The sequence below is a fragment of the Hemitrygon akajei genome, chromosome 10, assembly GCF_048418815.1.
Source record: "Hemitrygon akajei chromosome 10, sHemAka1.3, whole genome shotgun sequence".
NCBI classification, from domain to species: domain Eukaryota; kingdom Metazoa; phylum Chordata; class Chondrichthyes; order Myliobatiformes; family Dasyatidae; genus Hemitrygon; species Hemitrygon akajei.
In genome coordinates, this window is record NC_133133.1 from 71,330,140 (window position 1) to 71,351,869 (window position 21,730).

The 21,730-nt window shown below is 41.6% G+C and overlaps 1 protein-coding gene across 1 annotated transcript in view; it reads right to left on the reverse strand.

Annotated features, from left to right (window-relative positions):
- Nucleotides 1-841: 841 nt before the first annotated feature.
- clic2 (chloride intracellular channel 2) overlaps nucleotides 842-21,730 on the reverse strand; it is a 51,145-nt gene continuing 30,256 nt past the window's right edge. Inside the window, 4 exon segments of the mRNA XM_073058435.1 lie at nucleotides 842-3,771; nucleotides 8,613-8,794; nucleotides 11,189-11,295; nucleotides 16,620-16,745. Of these exon segments, the coding sequence (XP_072914536.1) occupies nucleotides 3,610-3,771; nucleotides 8,613-8,794; nucleotides 11,189-11,295; nucleotides 16,620-16,745 (577 nt within the window). The 3' untranslated portion in view covers nucleotides 842-3,609.

Genomic DNA, 21,730 nt, shown 5'->3' on the forward strand with positions numbered 1-21,730 from the left:
GGGTAGCTTCCAACCTGATGACATAAATATCAATTTCTCCTTCTGGTAAAAATAGTTTCCCTCCCCTTCCCTTTTCCCCACTCTGAATTTTTACCTCTTCTCACCTGCCTATCACTACCCCCGGGTCCTCTCCCCCTTCCCTTTCTCTTATGGTCCACTCTCCTCTCCTACCAGATTTTTTCTTCTCCAGCCCTTGGCCTTTCCCACACACCTGGCTTCTCCTATCACCTTTCAGCTAGCCTCCTTCCTGTCCCCCAACCTTTTTATTCTGGCGCCTTGCCCCTTCCTTTTCAGTCCTGAAGAAGGGTCTCAGCTCAAAATATCAACTGTTTATTCATTTCCATAGATGCTGCCTGACCTGTTGAGTTCCTCCAGCATTTTGTGTGTGTTGCTCTGGAGTTCCAGCATCTGTAGACTTGCTTGTGTTTAAAAGATGAAGATTTAAATTTTCATTTATAAGTGAAATATAATAGTTACTTCTTGATATAGCTCCTCAACTGTATGATGGAGCAAGGAATGGATTACTAGTCTTAGGGCTCGTATTACACCCCCACTAATTTGCTTTGCAGTAAGCTGTACAAGACAGGAAAATATTTCTCAAGAATTTGTGGCTTAACCTGTGCTAACCTTGTACTAAAATCAACCTATAGTATTAGTGGGAAGCTGTTACTGCTGTGAAAAAAACTGTATCAATGTTGCTGAATCGGGTGAGCAACACACTGCATATACATACACAATCATTCTGATTCGCACACCCACCTTCACACTGTCACGTTCCACTTTCTCTCACGCTCTCTGTTACTCACTATCACTCAGCGAGAAGCTAATTAACAACAGGAACTGAGGAATTATCATGTATTCAAATCCTTAGGGTTTTGACATCAATGCTTGATTGTTTACTAAAAATGGAATTGGGAAATATTTACTTCAGAAGTAAATGAGACAATAATTGGATACAAGATAAATATCACAACAGAGAGGCATAACAAAAGCAAATAATAACAGTGAAAGAAATAATTTTTTGGGATGTACAGTATTAACAGACATGCACAGAAAAATGGGGGAGTTTCATATTTATGTTATTAAGATAGTATTTGTTCATTATTTCTTAATATTTATGAAAATAGCATTACTAATAAAGCTATTATCTGACAACATAGGAACCCAAAAAATAATTATTGCAGTATTCATAATCCTTCAATAAACTCTTACCTGCATTTAAGATCAAACAATCACATTCTAAAATAACCTTGAATGTCAAAAACACAATGAAAATTCAAAAATATTACGAATTGAAGTCTTCAACTTCCTATTTTGTGCCCTCTTGATCTTGTCTGTTTGGACATCATGAGTGTCGAGTGGGGATTTCAGAATCAGAATAAGAATGGGGTTTATTGTCATTTACATCAGTTGTGAAATTTATTGCTTTGCAGAAAGATTGGTTAAGTAGGAGGGACAAAAAGGCTGGCATAGTCAGTAAAGACCAGTTAGTATTCAACAATGATCTCATCACCCCACATTTTAGAACACTGATTTGGAGATACAGGGATAGGAAAACTGTAGCCTTCAGGGGAGAATATTCCAGGGTTGCCCACTGATAGTCCTGGTATTTTGAAGTGCATGGTTCATTAACAACTATGCCTTGATCAGACTTTAGAATAGACACCGAGGAAACAAAGAGCAGACAAAGATGTTTAGCCAGTTTACATTAACAAAGAGACATTTTTAAAATTTTCTATTTCAGTTTCTCATAACTGATCCTCTTTCCAACATGGTAATTATTTTTAAGTGCGTGAATTAAACAGTCAGTTTTAGGGACTATCACAGTGAAAAAAATACAATTAAATCTTAGTATAGACATTTTCATTACTGTGTTGTGTAAGGATATTCTGTTCATGCCTGTTGTTGAAGTATTTTGAAGCTACTGACAAGCAAAAATATAATAATAGCATTGTGTGTATTGGCTAAAGGGTGTAGCAGTTAAGTTAATGGACAGGAAACTAATTTTGGACTATTAATCTATTGTCATGAATTTAAATTCTGATACAGCATGTGAGGAATTTAAATTCAATAAGCCATTACTTTTAAGGGTGGACAATAAATGCTGACATTGACAGTTAAACCCCCATCCAATGAAAATAAAAAAAATGAATGGGGATCAGATTTCTCCAATGCACAAGAAGGTATCCTTGAGAGTTAGAGGGGCATAGGTCAGCCTCCCACAAATGCAACTATTGATTCCGGTGAATTAATAATGTGCAACTTTGTCTGAAGTTAGCTGTAAACGATATGATTTTACATATTTTACTTTGTCCAAACCAAACTATTTACCCCCTATAGGTTGTTTATAGTTAAATAGATAGGTACAGTATGCTCATAGGCACATACTGTGTAGTAAAATTGTATTACAGTCGGTCCTCCTCATCCATGGGGGATTGGTTCCAGGACCCCCTGTGGATACCAAACAACGCAGATGCTCATAGCGCTGGACTTTAGGACCCGGCGGAGCACCCGAGCTTATTTAACCTGTCTCAGTGTGGTGGACTTTAGGACCCTGCAGAGCTTGGGACCTGCCGCCCACAGTGTTTCTGTTCCGTTGACGGAAAACGATCACAATTGCAAAAAAAGTGAAAATAATAAAGCAATCGGAAAGAGGTGAAACGCCATCGGTCATTGGAAAAGTGTTAGGCTACAGTCGTTCAACGATCGGAACAATTTTAAAGGATAAAGTGAGAATAATGGAGCATGTGAAAGGTGCTGCCTTGATGAAAACTACTATTATTACTAAACAACGCAGTGGTTTAAATATTGAAATACATATGTTTCTTAAGTGTTTTATATGCATAGAAAGGTAAAATATATACTATATACTAAGATAAACGTTTGACTAACTGATGTTAAATAATACCGGATGTACCTGTTCCGACTTAGACAACTTCCAGTTTTTTTTTATTCCCAATCCGCAGTAAACTATGCACATCCTCCCGTATACTTTAAATCATCTCTAGATTACTTATAATACCCAATACAATGTAAATGCTATGTAAGTTGTTATACTGTATTGTTTAGGGGATAATGACAAGAAAAAGAAGTCTGTACATAAACAACAAGTGCTGGAGAGAGAACGTCTGGGTTTTCCTGATCCGCGGTTGGTTGAATTCACACTCGCGGAACCCACGGATAAGGAAGGCTGACTGTACTAATGTTAAAGGAGAACTATGTGGTCTTAAGACCAAAAGATGTAACTGCAGAAAAACAGATGAACCTCAAGGTTAAATACGTTTGGTGAGGGACATTTCAGGCTGGTATCAGACTCAGGTCAATAGCTGTTCCTCTTTCTATGTTTTTGTTTTTTGAATATTCTGCATTTCTAACAAAATAAATTTAATATGTTCCTCCAAAATATAATTTTATAAGTAGACGATCCAGAGTATAGGATAAGTGCTTTTAACATAAAGTGACCAAGCTGCATTTAACAGGCATCTCGCAAGAAGTGGGCTATCAACGCTCAAAAGCAAAACAGATTTCTATCATACTTCTCTATTCAAAGAATACAATTGGGTACTTCCGTACACTGGGATTTTGCTGTACAATGTGAGTCAGTTATTGTCATTGCATTTCTTTGGCAATATCGGCGTAGGCCCTTTCAATCTCTTCAGTGGATGGACAGGTACACTTGAACTCACTTCGCTCATATGCATTTTTCAGATAACGCCAGAGAGAAGACATTTCTTTAGGAATCTCAAAATTCCGGTATTTCTTGGCAGCCACCTGCAGAAGAGCCCAAACAAATCCAATGTTACTTTAGCACTGAAGGAAGTACAAGGGGTGATTGATAAGTTCATGGCCTAAGGTAGAAGGAGATGAGTTATTAACTTCAAACTTTCTGCATAAACACTTAAAGAGTTGACCCACACGTGCATGTAACGAGTGCGAAATAACTCATCTCCTTCTACCTTAGGCCACAAACTTATCAATCACCCCGATGAGTTATTAACTTCAAACTTTCTACAAAATCACTCAGAGTTGAGCTGCAAGTGCATGTAACGAGAGCTGTATAACTCATCTCCTTCCACCTTAGGCCTCAAACTTATCAATCACCCCCGCTGTGGACCACTTCTGGAGGTCCAAGATGTCGACTTCTACAAAGAAGGGATCCATATGCTCCACAGCCACTGGGCTAAGTGTATAAATGTAGGAGGGGATTATGTTGAAAAAGAAATGTGCTAGGTTTTCTAAAATTGACTCCTTCTACCTTAGGCCATGAACTTATCAATCACCCCTCATAAATGACTGTGGTAAGGAACATTGATAACACTGGTGCAGCTTGGTTACCATGAATCCTCTACTGGCCAACAGTACTAAATACAAAATGTCCTGGACATACACTCAGTCGCCACTTTATTAGATGCAGCTGCTCGTTAATGCTAATATCTGATCAGCCAAGTATGTAGCAGCAACTCAATACATAAATAGCATGCAGACATGCTCAATAGGCTCAGTTGTTGTTCAGTCCAAACATCAGAATGGGGAAGAATTGTGATCTCGGTGACTTTGACCATAGAATGTTTATTGGTGCCAGACTGGGTGGTCTGAGTATCTCAGGAAATGCTGATCTCCTTGGATTTTCATGCACAACAGTCTTTGGAGTTTACAGAGAATGGTTTAAAAAAGGAAACATTCAGTGAATGGCAGTTCTGTGGGAGAGAATGCCTTGTTAATGAGGGAGGTCAGAGGAAAATGCCCAGACTGGTTCAAGCTGACAGGAAGGTAACAATAACTCAAGTAACTATGCGTTACAACAGCAGTGTGCAGAAGAGCATCTCTAAACATGCAACATGTCCAGACTTGAACTGGATGGGCAACATGTGCAGAAGACCACAGACACACTCCAAATGGCCACTTTATTAGGCACAGGAGGTTCCTAATAAAGTGACCACTGAATGTACGCTTGATTTTGGGTCAGACATCTAAGTTTTGCAAACTAATTTTTGTTCCGGTGGAATTAAAGAGGGAAAAAGAATAAACATTCATGTTTTTTTTAAAAAAATCAAATGTGTGCTAACGTCAGAATCCATTCAGTACTTTAAGATATTCACTCTCGGATCATTTGCATTGTAAGCAAAATATCTTGTTTTAAGCTGACAGAATTGCCATCCCACATAATGAAGGCAACAGGTATCTTGAAAACTAGAAGACGACACAATAAAATTCTGAAACTCTATGAAGTGGGAGAACAGTGTAATCTGTGAGTAAGGAGCCTTCCATGGTAACCACAGGTCCACCTGATGGAAGCCTCTGAGGTCAGCTCCATGGTGACCCAGCTTTTCCAGACCTCTGGATCATGAATTTCTTAAAAACTTGGCTGGCAAAGTCACAACATGAATGCTTTCATTTTCCTTCGTGCCCTGGGCCGTTGAGCTGATTGTGGCAAACAGCCTTCCACACATAAACTTGACGTAAGCTCCGGACATGTCCCAGGAGGAAATCTCTCACATTATCCAGTGTGGCCTGCACAGATTGCAGGCTAGATAACTCAAGGGTCTCACTGATGGCAATTCATTAATTCCATGAGACTTCAAGGAGCTGAAAACCTGTTTTCTGACACGGCGAAGGCAGAAAGTAGCTATAAAGAAATGGAATGCAACAAGCCTACTGTGTGGTCATCTTCCTGTACCACATTACCAGCTTGTTGTTTCAGAAATGAGGAGTAGAGTTATGGGAGGAGATTGGATAGGCTAGATTTCTTTTCTCTGGAACAAAGGAGTCTGAGATGTGACCTGATAGAAGTATATAGATTATGAGGGGCATAGATAGGGTAAACAGTCAGAATCTTTTTCGCATGTTGGTGGTATCAAAAACAAATGAGTACAGTTTTAAGGTGAGACTAAGGAGTTTTAAAGAGGATTTAAGAGGTAATGTTTTTCATGCAGACAGTGGTTGATATCAAGATCATGTTGCAAGAGGCCTGTAGACAAACACCTAAATAGGCAAGGCATATAGGCATATGGACATAATACTGGCAAATGGGATTAGTGCAGGTGGGCAAAAAGTCAGTATAGACTTGGTGGGCTGAAAGGCCTGTTTCTGTGCTCCATGACACTATAGGAAATTGCAGAAACTGACATGTTTTTGCCAATTTTCACATCATGCCTTATCTAGACTGAATGAACTGGTAAGAAAGGTTTAAGCCAAATTAGCAGTAAGAAATTCGTGTTGACCATAATTTTATAATGGACACAGATTTTGTGAGAGTTCTTGGTATCCCGGTGCTTTGTTTCTGAGCATCATGGTAATTTGTATATATCTTAGCTTAGGAAAATAGAGGGCTATGGGTAACCCTAGGTAATTTCTAAGGTAAAGACATGTTCAACACAGCTTTGTGGGCCAAAGGGTCTGTATTGTGCTGTAGGTTTTCTATATCTCTATGTCTATCAGGGAACCTGTTCATCAAGATCTGAATTCATCGGGTAATTCCGAGACAGCTTGCAGTGCATTTTGTGAAGGACAGACCCAGAATACTGATATGTCCTTAGCTCTGAAATTGTCTGCAGTTGAAGAGGCTGCTGCCTTTTTATTTTGGAAAGAATACCTATGCAGAAGATGACAAAGTTATCAATGCTAACTGAGCTTTCTATATAGCAACGGGAAAAATTGATGGGAAAAAGGTCGCAGTTGATAGTGCATGACATTCATGAGATACATCAAGGGAAGGACAGGCTAAAGTTTTGAAGAGCTGCTTAGAACTTCTCAGATTAAAGACAGATAGAAGACCACGAATGCCTGTGTCATATGATCTGGAACATAATGAGTCAGATGATGATAACCATCATCAATTGTAGCTTTGCTTCCTCCCAGTAACACTCAGATCATGCTTTGGATCCTGGATTGTGGCCTTCACTTCCTCTTGGACCTCCTGGAATGAGCAGAGTACTTTTTCTGGGAAACAGATTTTCAGAAAGATCCTGTAGATGCAATGCCAGCCATCCGTGTCAAGGGAATTTTTGCTAGTTAACTGGAACTATGGCTAAATATAGTGATTGGAATAGCTAACACATACAGTCCTGATGAGGAGTCTCAGCCCAAAACATTGACCTTTTTATTCCTTTCCTTAAAGACTGCCTGACCTATTGAGTTCCTCCAGCAATTTTTATGTGTTACTCTGGATTTCCAGCATCTGCATAATCTCTTCTGTTTAAGATTGGAATACCGGTAGTTAACTTTGTTTTGCAACAGAGGAGGCTGAGGTGTATAAAATTATCCACATTGGATAAAGTGAAAAAGAGAGATTTAATAACCTTAGCTGAGAGATCAAAAACTGGGGGATATAGGTTGAATTGTAGGATCACAAATATTTGGATGGATTAGGTGAGAGAAGTTTTCTTCATTTGGACTAAGTAGGGGTCTGGACCTCACTTCCAACAGGGCAGTAGAAGCAAAATTTAAATCCCAACATTTTAAAACAATTACCTGGATATAAACTTGAAAATCTCTGGTGTCCGGGCTACTGATCAAATTGGGTAGCTCTGCTTTTAGCTGGCACCAATATGATAGGCTGAATATCTGCCTGTGTCATAACTTTTCAGTGAAACCAACAACAGATACAGAAACAGGAGCCTGTTCACGGCTTTTGTTTTTACCATGCGGCGGTGAAAGAGGGTCGTGGAGCAACCTGCTTTCAATCCACACTGGTTTTCCAGTAGATTCCGTCAGTAAGGAATTCTGGTCTCTTCAGGAAGACCTTACGACCATGCTTGCTGTCCACACTGAGCAGTCAATCCTCAGCATTTGTTGCAAATGGCAGGTAATTGCATTGTGCAGTGTTTAGAATTATCATCTTTTGTTCTTAATTTGGAAATATGTTTACATTTTGTCCAAAATCTGACTGAACACTTGCAATTATTAAACACTAATTGATGTTGTTGAGAGGGGCTTGTTGTCTGAAAGCTGTTAATATACCTTCAGTTACAGCTATGAAGGAAATGATGGGGCGTCTTTTTAAATGGCTTTTTATTCACAGACTCTTTCTTTACAGAGATGGATGAGATCTGCTACTTTTAAAACATTTTTTATTAGGCCTAATGGGACAATCGGTTAGAGATGGTAAAAATCTTCCAAGTGCAATGGCCCCAATAGACACAAAAGCCCCAAAAGTATACATTTTTTGACCATCGTAGGTTCCTGTGTGACTTTTCCAAAGTAACTCTGCTCAAGAAAGGTTACTTATTTGGCTAATCCAGGCAGACAGCTGACCCAGTTAGGGCCTGTGGGACAAGTAGTTGGATATCTGTAATGTGAAGCTGGTTCCACATTTTATCTTTCTTCAGCACAGTGAGGCCAAATACAGTTCAGCCCACAAATGCTTTATTGAACAACCTCGGATATTTACAGGATTGAAAATTTTGTTAACAGATAGAATAATAGCTTTTAGCTTTTGAAGAAATATAATAAATTAAATACCTTTGACTGGCTCCTTGAAAAAATTGATTCTTAAACTATACAAGTGGATTACACAATAAATTGAGTCTATACTATTCTGTAATTCCAGTCATACATTAAAGAAAAAAAAAAGCCTACATTACTTCATTCAAGAATGATGTTTGAAATGTTACCTTGATGATATGAAGCTTAGGTAACAGGTTGCAGTCGGCCAGTGTGAGCTCATTTCCATCCAGGTATTTTCTTTTGGAGACAAGAACAGTCTCTGTGCTGTTGGCATCAATTTCATCAGGAAGAGGTTCTTTCAGGTAGTTGTCCAATCTTTTCAGCTCCTTCAGCAAAGCAGTTTCAAATTCTACAGTGAGCCAAGGATGAGAGTTAGCCATGTGAGGGTATGCTGTAAAAACTGCTGTATTTATCTGAGTCAGGGCATGTTAATGATGGATTGGGCAGTAGTGGGTGGGCATTGGTTCTGCAGAGAATAGCCATTGCTGTTCAATGTAACTTCCACTTCTGTGTCGGGGCACTACAATAGAGTAATGAGGAATGTGCTTGATGTTTGCTGCTGACACATTAGACCTCCTGTGCCCCATGGTAGTTTGGAAATGAATAGAGTTGAGAGATTGGAAAGAAGTCATAGACATAGCTGGCTGATGAATCAGTGACAACCCCAATCAGTTGAACATGGTTGTGGACTTTCTTTAAAAAGTCATTTTAGCTGCTTCTTTTTTAAAATTTTCCAATATATTTATTCTTTTAATTAACAGTGTTGTAATATGATTTTAACTAAAATCATTTATTTTTAAAAATAATTTTCAAACTTATTCCGCTTTGGTTCTTTTCAAATGTTTCAAAATACCAGATGAATTGAGGTCAGTGAAGGAAATTTTGATCCCAGTGAGTTGTCAAAATCTCACAGGGTGTTGCTGTTTCTGGGGCTTCAGGGTGTGGCCTGGTAGCCACTCACATTCTGCCTCTCCTTGTGAGAGGGCGCAGGACAATGACCTTGGCACAGATCATTGTAGGGAATGTCACTATTCATTGTTTATATAAATAATGTGGATGCAAATGTGCAAAGCTTGGTCAAAAAGTATGCAGATGATGTGGAATTAGGAGATGGTGTTGATAATGAAGAAGATTAGCGTAGATTACAGTGGGACCTTGATCAACTGGGGAGTGGAGGTGGATTTCAATGCAGATAGTGATACATTTTGGAAAGTCAAACCAATGTAGGACTTATACCAGAATAGTAGGGTACTAGGCAGTATAATGGAACAGAGGGACTCATAAAAACAGATCTCCAGCTCATAGAAAGTGGCATTATAGTAGAGAAGGGAGTGAAAAGGGTGCTTAGCATACTGGCCTTCAGCTGCCTGAGCTGTGGGGAGAGACTGGCCATGTTCAGACACCGAGTATAGAAGCTGGAACATTATGTCAACTGCACTTGGTGTACTATGTACAGTACTAGTCTCCTTATTATAGAAAAGACACGGTTACACTAGAAAGAGTGTTAAGAAGAGTTCCGAGTATTTTGACAGGACTAGAAGGTCTGAGTTACAGAGAGAAGTTGGTCGTGTTAGGTCTTTATTCCCTGGAATGTAGGAGAGTGAGGGGTGACCTTATAGAAGTGTTTAAAAGGATGAGAGACATAAATAGGGGTGATGGTAATAGTCATTTCGCCAAGATATATGACTGAAACTTGGGGACAATGATTTAGTGTGAGAGGGAAAAGATTTAAAAGGGCGCTGAGGGACAACTTTTCATGCAGAGGGTGGTGAGTGTATGGAATATGCTGCCAGAAGAAACGGTTGAGGCGGATATAGTAGTATAATTAAAAAAGCTCATGGGGATGGGTTCATGGAGGTGTGGGGCTTGGAGGGATATGGGTCGAATGTAAGAAATTGCGACGGGCCAGGTGGCCACTGTAGTCAGCGTGGGTATGTGTGCCGTATTGCTCTATGACTCTATAGCAACCTATCCTGTGAGTAGTGCAGCAAGCGGATGTAGTTATGGCACCAGCACAGGGGCCTAGTCGATGGACTTTTCCAATACTTACAAATGGGTGCAATATTGTGAGCTTGCAACAGATAGAACCAAGCTGGTTACAGTCTTCACCAAAGGTACTGGCTTTCATTACCCCAATGGCTGCTTTAAGTGTCTTCTTTATTCAGTTCTGCTGCTAATCTTTGGAGAGCTTGATTTTGATTAGAATTTTTGTATGCACACTAAAGACACTTTCCCCCTGCTGATTTCTCCCTCATAAGCAGTCTCTCAAGACAGAACTGAATTAGCTGTTCCTGTAGCAATGGCCCACTTAGAGCAGAGTAGGATATTTCTTTTCTCCCTCAACTGGTTGTGAGTCATTGGAGTTTGCTTCCTTAAAGAATAGATGAAATGGAACTTTTGGATACTTTTCAGGCCAAGGTAGATGAAGAGGAGGCTGAAAGGTTCTAGTGCATTGAGAATAAGCAGGCATCTGGAATGGATGCTACAGTCAAATCAAACAAAATCTTATTGAACAGCAGAACAGCTTCAAGGAGCTGTGGCCTGCACCTATTTCTACTTTGATGATGTGTTCCTTCAGCACTTAGCCTCAAAAATAATGCGATTAACACAAAAATGTTAACTTTTTGTTTTCATTAACTTAAACCCTCAAGAGTTAATATACAGCATTTTGCACATCATCTGTAACTATTCCTGGTGGTACAAACTGAGTTTCATATTAATTAATTGCAATAGTAAATCTTACTTTCATTGGCAACTTTACTTGTGTTCTTGATGTATGCTGAAAACTTGGCAAAGACATCACTGCCTGCATGATACGATTCTGGTTGACGTGGTGTGAGATGTGGGTAACTGATGGAAAATGACGGTTCATTGTCATTAACAATTCATCTTACATCAAAATTGAGATCATACATTTAAAAGATTCTGTACCTATTTGCAAAGTCTTTGTTATTATTGCTCAAATGTGACAAAGTTCCAAAACAGAAACGTAGAAAACCTACAGCACAACACAGGCCCTTCAGCCCACAAAGCTGTGCCGAACATGTCCCTACCTTAGAAATTACCTAGGGTTACTCATCACTCACTATTTTTCTAGCTCCATGTACCTATCCAAAAGTCTCTTAAAAGACCCCATCGTATCCACCTCCACCACCATTGCTGACAGCCCATTCCATGCGCTCACTGCTCTCTGAGTAAACAACTTACCCCTGACATCTCCTCTCTACCTGCTCCCCAGCACCTTAAACCTGTGTCCTCTTGTAGCCACTACTTCAGCCCTGGGAAAAAGTTTCTGACTATCCACACAATCAATGCCGCTCATCATCTTATACTCCTGTATAAGGTCACCTTTCATCCTCCATCGCTCCAAGGAGAAAAGGCTGAGTTCACTTAACCTATTCTCATAAGGCATGCTCCCCAATCCAGGCAACATCCTTGTAAATCTCCTCTGCACACTTTCTATGGTTTCTACATCCTTCCTATAGTGAGACCACCAGAACTGAGCACAGTACTCCAAGTGGGGTCTGACCAGGGTCCGACAGAGCTGCAACATTACCTCTCGGCTCCTAAACTCAGTCCCATGATTGATGAAGGCCAATGCACTATATGACTTCTTAACCACAGAGTCAACCTGCACAGCAGCTTTGAGTGTCCTATGGACTCAGACCCCAAGATCCCTCTGATCCTCCACATTGCCAAGAGTCTTACTATTAATACTATATTCTGCCATCATATTTGACCTACCAAAATGAACCACTTCACACTTATCTGGGTTGAACTCCATCTGCCACTTCTCAGACCAGTTTTGCATCCTATCAATGTCCCGCTGTAACCTCTGACAGCCCTCCACACTATCCACAACACCTCTAACCTTTCTGTCATTAGCAAATTTACTAACACATCCCTCCACTTCCTCATCCAGGTCATTTATAAAAATCATGAAGAGTAAGGGTCCCAGAACAGATCCCTGAGGGACCCCATTGGTGACTGACCTCCATGCAAAATATGATCCATCTACAACCACTCTTTGCCTTCTGTGGGAAAGCCAGTTCTGGATCCACAAAGCAATGTCCCCTTGTATCACATGCCTCCTTACTTTCTCAATAAGCCTTGCATGGGGTACCTTATCAAATGCCTTGTTGAAATCCATATACACTACATCTACTGCTCTTCCTTCATCAATGTGTTTAGTCACATCCTCAAAAAATTCAATCAGGCTCGTAAGGCACGACCTGCCCTTGACAAAGCCATACTGACTATTCCTAATCATATTATACCTCTCCAAGTGTTCATAAATCCTGCCTCTCAGGATCTTCTCCATCAACTTAACAACCACTGAGGTAAGACTCACTGGTCTATCACTTCCTGGACTATCTCTACTCCCTTTCTTGAATAAAGGAACAATATCCGCAACCCTCCAATCCTCCGGAACCTGTTACCATTGATGATGCAAAGACAATTGTCAGAGGCTCAGCAATCTCCTCCCTTGCCTCCCACAGTAGCCTGGGGTACATCTCATCCAGTTCCAGCGACTTATCCAACTTGATGCTTTCCAAAAGCTCCAGCACATGCTCTTTCTTAATATCTACATGCTCAAGCTTTTCAGTCTGCTGCAAGACATCACTACAATCACCAAGATCCTTTTCCATGGTGAATAATGAAGTATTCATTAAGTACCTCTGACATTTCCTCAGGTTCCATACACACTTTCCCACTGCCACACTTGATAGGTCCTATTCTTTCATGTCTTATCCTCTTCCTCATCACATACTTGAAGAATGCTTTAGGGTTTTCCTTAATCCTGTCCGCCAAGGCCTTCTCATGGCCCCTTCTGGCTCTCCTAATTTCTTTCTTAAACTCCTTCCTATTAGCCTTATAATCTTCTAGATCTCTAACATTACCTAGCACTCTGAACCTTTTGTAAGCTTTTCTTTTCTTCTTGACTAGATTTATTACAGCCTTTGTACACCACGATTCCTGTACCCTACCATAACTTCTCAGTCGCATTGGAACATACCTATACAGAACTCCACTTAAATATCCCCTAAACATTTGCCACATTCCTTCCTTACTTTTCCCTGAGAACATCTGTTTCCAATTTAAGCTTCCAATTTCCTGCCTGATAGCCTCTTAATTCCCCTTACTCCAATTAAATGCTTTTCTATCTTGTCTTTTCCTATCTCTCTCCAATGCTATTATAAAGGAGATAGAATTATAATCACTATCTCCAAAATGCTCTCCCACTGAGAGATCTGACACCTGACCAGGTTCATTTCCCAATACCAGATCAAGTACAGCCTCTCCTCTTGTAGGCTTATCTACATATCGTGTCAAGAAACCTTCCTGAACACTCCTAACAAACTCCACCCCATCTAAACCCCTTGCTCTAGGGAGATGCCAATCTATATTTTGGAAATTAAAATCTCCAATCATGACAACTCTGTTATTGTTACACCTTTAAAGGAAGTGTTTCCATATCTGCTCCTCGATATCCCTGTCACTATTGAGTAGTCAATAAGAAACACCCAGTAAAGTTATTGACTCCTTCCTGTTCCTAACCTCCACCCACAGAGACTCCGTAGACAATCCCTCCATGGTGTTCACCTTTTCTGCAGCTGTGACACTATCTCTGATCAACAGTGCCACATTTCCACCTCCCTCCCTATCCTTTCTGAAACATCTAAAACCCAGCACTTGAAGTAACCATTCCTGTCCCTGAGCCATCCAAGTATCTGTAATGGCCACCACATCATAGCTCCAAGTACTGATCCACGCTCTAAGCTCATCTACTTTGTTCACAATACTCCTTGCGTTAATATAGACACATCTCAAACCTTCGGTCTGAGTGCATCCCTTATCTATCACCTGCCTATCCTCCCTCTCACACTGTCTACAAGATTTCTCTATTTGTGAGCCACCCTACTCTTCCCCAGTCTCTTCAGTTTGGTTCCCACCCCCCAACAAGTCTAGTTTAAACTCTCCCCAGTAGTCTTGGCAAACCTCCCCGCCAGGATACTGGTCCCCCTGGGATTCAAGTGCAACCCATCCTTTTTGTACAGGTCACACCTGCCCCAAAAGAGGTCCCAATGATCCAGCAATCTGAATCCCTGCCCCCCGCTCCAATCCCTCAGCCACACATTTATACTCCACCTCAACCTATTCCTATTCTCACTGTCGCGTGGCACAGGCAGTAATCCCGAGATTACTACCTTTTCAGTCCTGCTTCTCAACTTCCTTCCTAACTCCCTGTAGTCTGTTTTCAGGACATCTTCCCTTTTCCTACCTATGTCATTGGTACCAATATGTACCACAACCTCTGACTGTTCTCCCTGCCACTACAGAATATCTTGGACGCGATCTGGAACACCCTGGCACCTGGGCGGCAAACTACCATCCGAGTTTCTTTCCTGCGTTCAGAGAATCGCCTGTCTGATCCCCTAACTATAGAGTCCCCTATCACTACTGCCTTCCTCTTCCTTTCCCTACACTTCTGAGCCACAGGGCCAGACTCTGTGCCAGAGGCACAGCCACTGTTGCTTCCTCGATGTAGGCTGTCCCCCCCAACAGTAAAACAGGAGTACTTATTGTCAAGGGGTACAGCCACAGGGGTACTCTCTAGTACCTGACTCTTCCCCTTCCTTCTCATGACTGTTACCCACTTGTCTGTCTCCCATGGCCCAGGTTTGACCACCTGCCTTTAACTCCTTTGTATCACCTCCTCGCTCTCCCTGACTAGACGAAGGTCATTGAGCTGCATCTCCAGTTCCCTAACTTGGTCCCTTAGGAGATGTAGATATGGTTATCTCGGGGGCTGGGAGACTCCAGGACCTCCCACATCTGACACAGAGAACAGAAAACTGGCCTCACACACATACTTACTCCTTTCCGCAAATAACATAGGCCTCGCCTCATCCTGTTACTGTCTAAGCACGTTGATCCAAAGCCCTATCACTCTGCTGCCTCTCACTTCACTCCCCGCTCCGAACGCTGCCCACTGGATATGGCGGTCTTCTTTTTAAACCTTCTGCACTCTACTGGCTGACGTCACGCACCTGCGTAGTCTTGCCTCTTTTACCTCAAATAGTAAAAAACCAACTTCGCTCTGGAAATCAGCCATTCACTCACAGCCCTCTTGCTCCAAATTACCGAAATGATATAATTCAATTGACAACATAAGTAGCCAAATACTTTCTCACCCATTCATCCAGTAAACAAATCTTTTTGACAGGTGATTTAGAAAACTTGAAAACACTTTTTTTCTGGTTGCTCTTTAGAATTTAGCTCATATGGCAATTGATCATAAATGAAGAGATATTTGCTATCTCCCTGTAGTAGTAAATTGGTAGCTCAAACCAACCTGTCATTAGCAAAAGGGGATTTGCAAGAACTTCCTTCAAAACTGGACCAGTTTGGCTGAGGTTGAATGAGCAATTGTGTCAAGAAGACAACTGAATTCCTTGCTGTTAACTTTGTTGGTGGTAGATAGTTGATATCTCACTCTACATTATTGAGGAATCTCATGCAACACCCTGACTGGTTCAGTATGTTTATACAATAGAAAACTAGGAAATTACATAAAGCTGATACATTTTCTAACTATCTATTACAACTCAGCTAGTACCATGTAAGAATGAAAGAGCCATGTAGTTTGGATTTGAGGTTATGGTAGGGAACTCAACAGATACAAAGATTAAAGTAAAATGGATGACATTATTCATCTGTACCTTTCTCATATCAATCAGGCCATTTTGGATAATAGTTTTGGCCAAAATTCCATGTAATCCAAGTTAATCCAAAGTCAAAAACATGGAAAGTAGGAAAAGTAAACTTGTAATTTCAGAAAAGAAATAAGAAAATAGCTAGCTTAACACTGCAATAATTTCTAAATAATCAGATAGCATATCGTCAGAATATCATACTATCATAATAGCTGTACTCCATTTACATATTTATGCTTGATCTGATGAAACCTTGTGGAAGTCACAGAGTAATACAAAATAGAAACAGCTCCAAATAACCATTTAAAATTAATTCTAAGTTAATCCATTTCTTATCACATATTCTAGTGATTCCCTAAACCACCACTGCGAGCAAACTTCAAGAGCATCTAACAGGGTTAAAATATTTATTATTAATATTACAGCTTCATTTATATGATATTCTATATTTTATACCTGGGTGGAGCCAATGTCTCTTCAAGAAACTCTTCAATCTTGATGAAATCAGTTTTTAATTCCCCATTGAAAATAAGAAATGGTGGATTGGTGCCTGGAGCTAGATGGAGCAATTCTGCAGGTCTCCTGTGAGAATTAGAAGAGGTGTAAGTTGATTGAAATATGTGACTCCAGTAAGGAGTGGAGGTAAGAATGCAAAATATCTCAGATACAAACAAAAGACCCTACTCATTGCTAATCGCCAGTGACAAATTCTGCTGGATATTCTGAGATGCCGAGTTTCAAAATGCTGCAATACATTATACAACTTATACTCAATCCATGTGGTTCCAAATGTCGTATAAGCACGAGAGCCAACACTAGAGTTAATATTCAATGTTAATTTCTCTCCTGAGGAGGCAAGAAGTGCTTAGCTATAGACACCCTTAAACTAATACGGTAACTTGAAACAGAAAAGTGGCAACAATAGAGAGAGAAGTCCATATGTCAGGCAGCATCTATAGGGAGAAGCGCTGTCAACGTTTCGGGCCGAGAAGTCCTGTTTCAGTCCTGACGAAGGGTCTCGGCCCAAAACGTTAACAGTGCTTCTCCTTATCGATGCTGCCTGGCCTGCTGTGTTCCACCAGCATTTTGTCTGTGTTGGGTTGTTGTTATATTTCCCATTCACTGTGAAAATGGGGGACACCTCCCTCGCCATTGCCAGGGAGAGAGAGAACCTGTGGGTTGTCGAATTTTGGATGAAATGCGAAGCTTTTGGGGTAACTTTGGTCTGTGTCTTTGCTATTGCTTAGTACACGCTTGGGCTTGGTGATTGTACCGATGCACGTTTATTTTTGCTGGTGGTGGGAGAGGGATCATTGCTTGCTGCTGCTTATACGCGAGAGAGGGGAGCTGGGGGAACTTTGGGGTTCTCACGTTTAACTGTTGTTCAATCTTTGGAGCACTTCTGTTTTTGTGGATATTTTGCAAAGTAAAAGCATTTCAGGATGTATGTTGTATACACTGCTCTGACATTAAACTTGACCTTTGAACTACAATTTGCATAACAAACCACAATTTGTATAATTGCAGCAGAAGCTCACACCAAAGCTGAAGCAGCTAGAATGAAAGCAGCTTATGCTCAGCGCCGAGTTGAGATGCAAACAGAGAAAGCTCGTATAGAAATGGAGAAAGTTCGATTAGACATGGAGAAAGCATGTATAGACATGGAGACACGGCAAGTGTAGAGGTTACGTTAACTGTGCTGAAGGAAGAGCATAAGCTCTGGCCACCTCAGCAAAAGCAAAAGTGTATGAAGAGCAGCTGCTGATTTAGACCACGGTGAATCTGTAACTGGAATCATTTATGCTTTGCCATCACAGCAGCCAAATCATCTTACTAAAGAATATGTTCAAATGCTTTTTGGCTAGAATGGAGTAGCTGTCTACAGTAGGAGGCCAATATGCTTTTCATATGGGCCAGGTATTGACAATCAAGGCCTACAGCACCAAAGGCCACAACATCCCCATCTGGAGTTCCACCACAACAAAGACCTCAGACAAGAGTTACTACTGATGCCAACTTCAGCCGAACAGACAGGGACAGACTGAACTTTTATCCATCCCAGGACACACATTTGGCAAGCCAGTCTCCACAATGCTCTCATGCAGGAGCTGCAGGTGCATTAGATTTGGCTTGGTATCTGGCTCATTGAGACCTAGTCACAGGAGAAGTGAAAGTGTTCATCAATTAGTCTTCCAGTAATCTGTCCTGGAAGTCAAGTTTTTGCAATGCTGTCCAAGGACCAAGTATCAAACCTAGTGAAGAGCTAGATCTTCTCTGTAGGTGGCTTGATGGGGAGTCACTGCAACATGCAGGAAGGGTTAGGGCAGTTCACATTAATAATCCAGCTGCAGGTTTACAAATGCTGTGGCAGAGACTGGACAAATGCTGCAGCTCTTCACAGGCAATAAAAGAGTCTCTCTTCAGTAGATGCGATAAATTTCCAAAGCTCTCACACAAGAAACCATAGAAGTTAGAGAAGCTCACAGATCTGTTGCAGAAGAACAAGCCACAAAAGCAAGGGTTACCTACAAGGACAGAGTTCCTTGGACACAGCAAGAGGAATAAACCCCATAGTGGAGAAACTACTGACCAATATGCACAAACAGTGGATAAATGAAGGTTTCAAATATTAAATAAAGCATTATGTCCCCTATCCTGTCAGAACCTGCTGAGGTGGCTTGACCCAGCTGCAGAGCAGTGGAGATGATTTAGTGGTGAGCAATAACTTTAATAACAAACTGCAAAACAACAAGCCATGAAGAGTCACAAAACAGGAGAGAATGGATACTTAACATGACAAGACAACAAGATATCAGAAGGCTAGGAGCAACTGGTTGAGGCTGGCTGGTTTGATGGGTGATGTGAATGAGAGCTGAGTTTAAATAAGCTACAGGTGACACATGTGCAGGTCTGACAGGAAACCCCCTCCTATGACTGGCACTTGATGGCCCAGGACGATCTAGGTGGGTCTGATGGAACTCTTGATGAGCGATGGATCCAAACTGGATGGCACGCAAGATCTCTCCGTCAGGCCACATCCTTCCCAGTCAATGAGATACTGCACGCCCCATCCAGGACAACAGAAATCCATCACCCGGCGAATCTTGCACACCGGACCACCTTCTGCCATCCAAGGTACCAAAGGTGCAGGCTCAGGTGGGTTAGCAGGTCTGTGAATAACAGGCTCGAGGTGGGATACATGGAAGGGAGGTGTGATCCTGAGGGATGGTGACATATGGAGATGGTAACCGACTGGACTGATGCGATCGGTGATCTTGATGTGATCAATGAACCAGGGCAAGAGCTTGCCAGGGTCGATGTGCAGTTGCAGATCTCAGTCCCCAGATGGAAGTAATCTAGCTGGGCACTGCCAGTAGTTGGCCTGGTGGCAGTATGTGCAGTTGGCAACTAGGATGGCCCTCTGTGCCTTCTTCTAGGCATTACAGCAGTGGCAAACCAGGCCCTGGTGATGGGACCTCCATCGCTGTTTCCTCCATGTAGAATAATAGGGGTTGGTAGCCATGAAGCACTTCAAAGGGTAACATATCATGGCAGAGGAAGTGTGTAGATTGTGAGACAGTTTGGCCCAGAGAAAATACTTCTTCCATATCAAAAGGTTATTGGTTACAAAGCATTGCAGAAACTTCTCAACGTGTCTTTTTTCCGACAGACCATAGGTCTGCATATCATAGAGAACAAACTCACTGAGACATGGAGAAGGGAGCAAAAGCGAGTGCCGAATTGTGGGCTGCAGTTTGACACAATGTTCTGAGGAAAACCGTGGAGGTGAACTACATATTGGAGAACTGTTCTGCCGTCTCAGCGGCTGACAGACATTTGGGGAGGGCAATGAAATGGGTTGCCTTGCAGAACTGGTCCACTACTGTCATGATGATCATGACCCCATCGGAAGGAGGGAAACTAATGATGATATCGATGGCAATATGGGACTATAGGCATTGAGGGACCAGTAGAGGCCACAGAAACCCAAGACAGATGGTTAGAGGAATTGGACGGGGCACATTGAGGGCACACAGCAACAAACTGACGAACATCAGCAATCATATTGGGCCGCTAAAACCAGCATTGCTGAAAATCTAGAGTGATGTTTCTAAATGTCCAGAGAAGGGTGAAGAGTCAACCCCACTGCAGTGCCCTGGAATACATGGCTGGTGGCATGTATGTGCAGTTCTCAGCTGTGGCAGCTGGAACAGGCTCATGCTGTAAGGACTGGCGGATCTGTTTCTCAAGATCCCAGATGATCAGAACAAGAATCTGCAAGGATAGAATGATGGGCTGAGGGTCCATCACCATTTCAGCTGGGTTGAACTGTCATGACAAGGTGTCCATCTTAGTGTTCCAGGAGCTGGGTTGGTAAGAGATACTGAAGATGATTTGCGAGAAGCAGAGAGCCTAGCAAGCCTGACATGGGTCTGCTGAATGGACATGGTGATCAGTCCAGATCAGGATGGGCAATGGTTGGCACAATGCACCTTATGCCCGACGACTGGACCTGGGTTGGGTCATAGTGGATGAAGTCTGATTCAATGGTGCTCATCGGCCCACTATCAGCACATTTAAGACTAATGTTTTGGAGAATGATGCCCAAACCATTTCAGACCCTGTGAGAGCAGAATATGTAGGAAAGAAAAGATTGTAGGCAAGCAAACCAAGTGTCCAGACATACATACTTCTTCTCAACCAGATTAAGGCAACCTGGACTTCTGTCTCTCGGAAGATGATTATAAGCTAGCACCTTCCAGTGAAGCTCAGACCTTCCTTTAAATCACGAAGAAAGCATTAAGCAAAGATGAGTCAAACAGTTGGGTAGCTCTCTTTCCTTTCTGCTCTCCATGACAACTGCTACCAAATAACAGAGAGTAGGCCCTAAATCAACTCATCCCTCAGTCTACAGAACCTTGGACAGGACCTCCCTCCTATGCAGCACAGTCTGGGCCTTGGGTGGGACTTGTTACCGACACCCTTACTTTCCAAGCTGCTGATGCTGAAAGACCATGTGCCATGGTGTGGTATCAGCTACCCACACCCTATTTCACTCTCTTGGATTTGCTGCTCCAGTCAGTGTTCAAAGACACTTCGTGTTAAGAGAGTTGACCTCAGCCACTTGTGGATGGGATGTTTCACTCCCTACAGAGGAACATGAAAAGTGCCAGCAGTGATGTTCTTCCCTTCAGGATCTTAAAGACTTGAAGATTCCAAGAACCTACACAACAATTCTGTTACCTGCAGCCCCAAAGAAAGAGGTCTGCAACTTCTTGGATGCATCAACTAAAGTTGTTGCTGTTGGATACCTGAAGATCACACAGAAAATTATACTGATGGAGAAAGTGAGGTTGGATTCACCCTGGGCAAGGCAAAGCTTGTTCACAAACTAGATCTCAAAATACCAATTCTTGAACTCTATGCTGCTGTTCTAGTAATTGAGATGGAAGAGATGATAACTGAAGAGCTGGACACAGAAATAAATGAGATCAAGTTTTTTTTTAAACCAAAAGTAAGGCTGTGTTCAATTATATATTTAATGAAACTATGCTTATGTACATAAT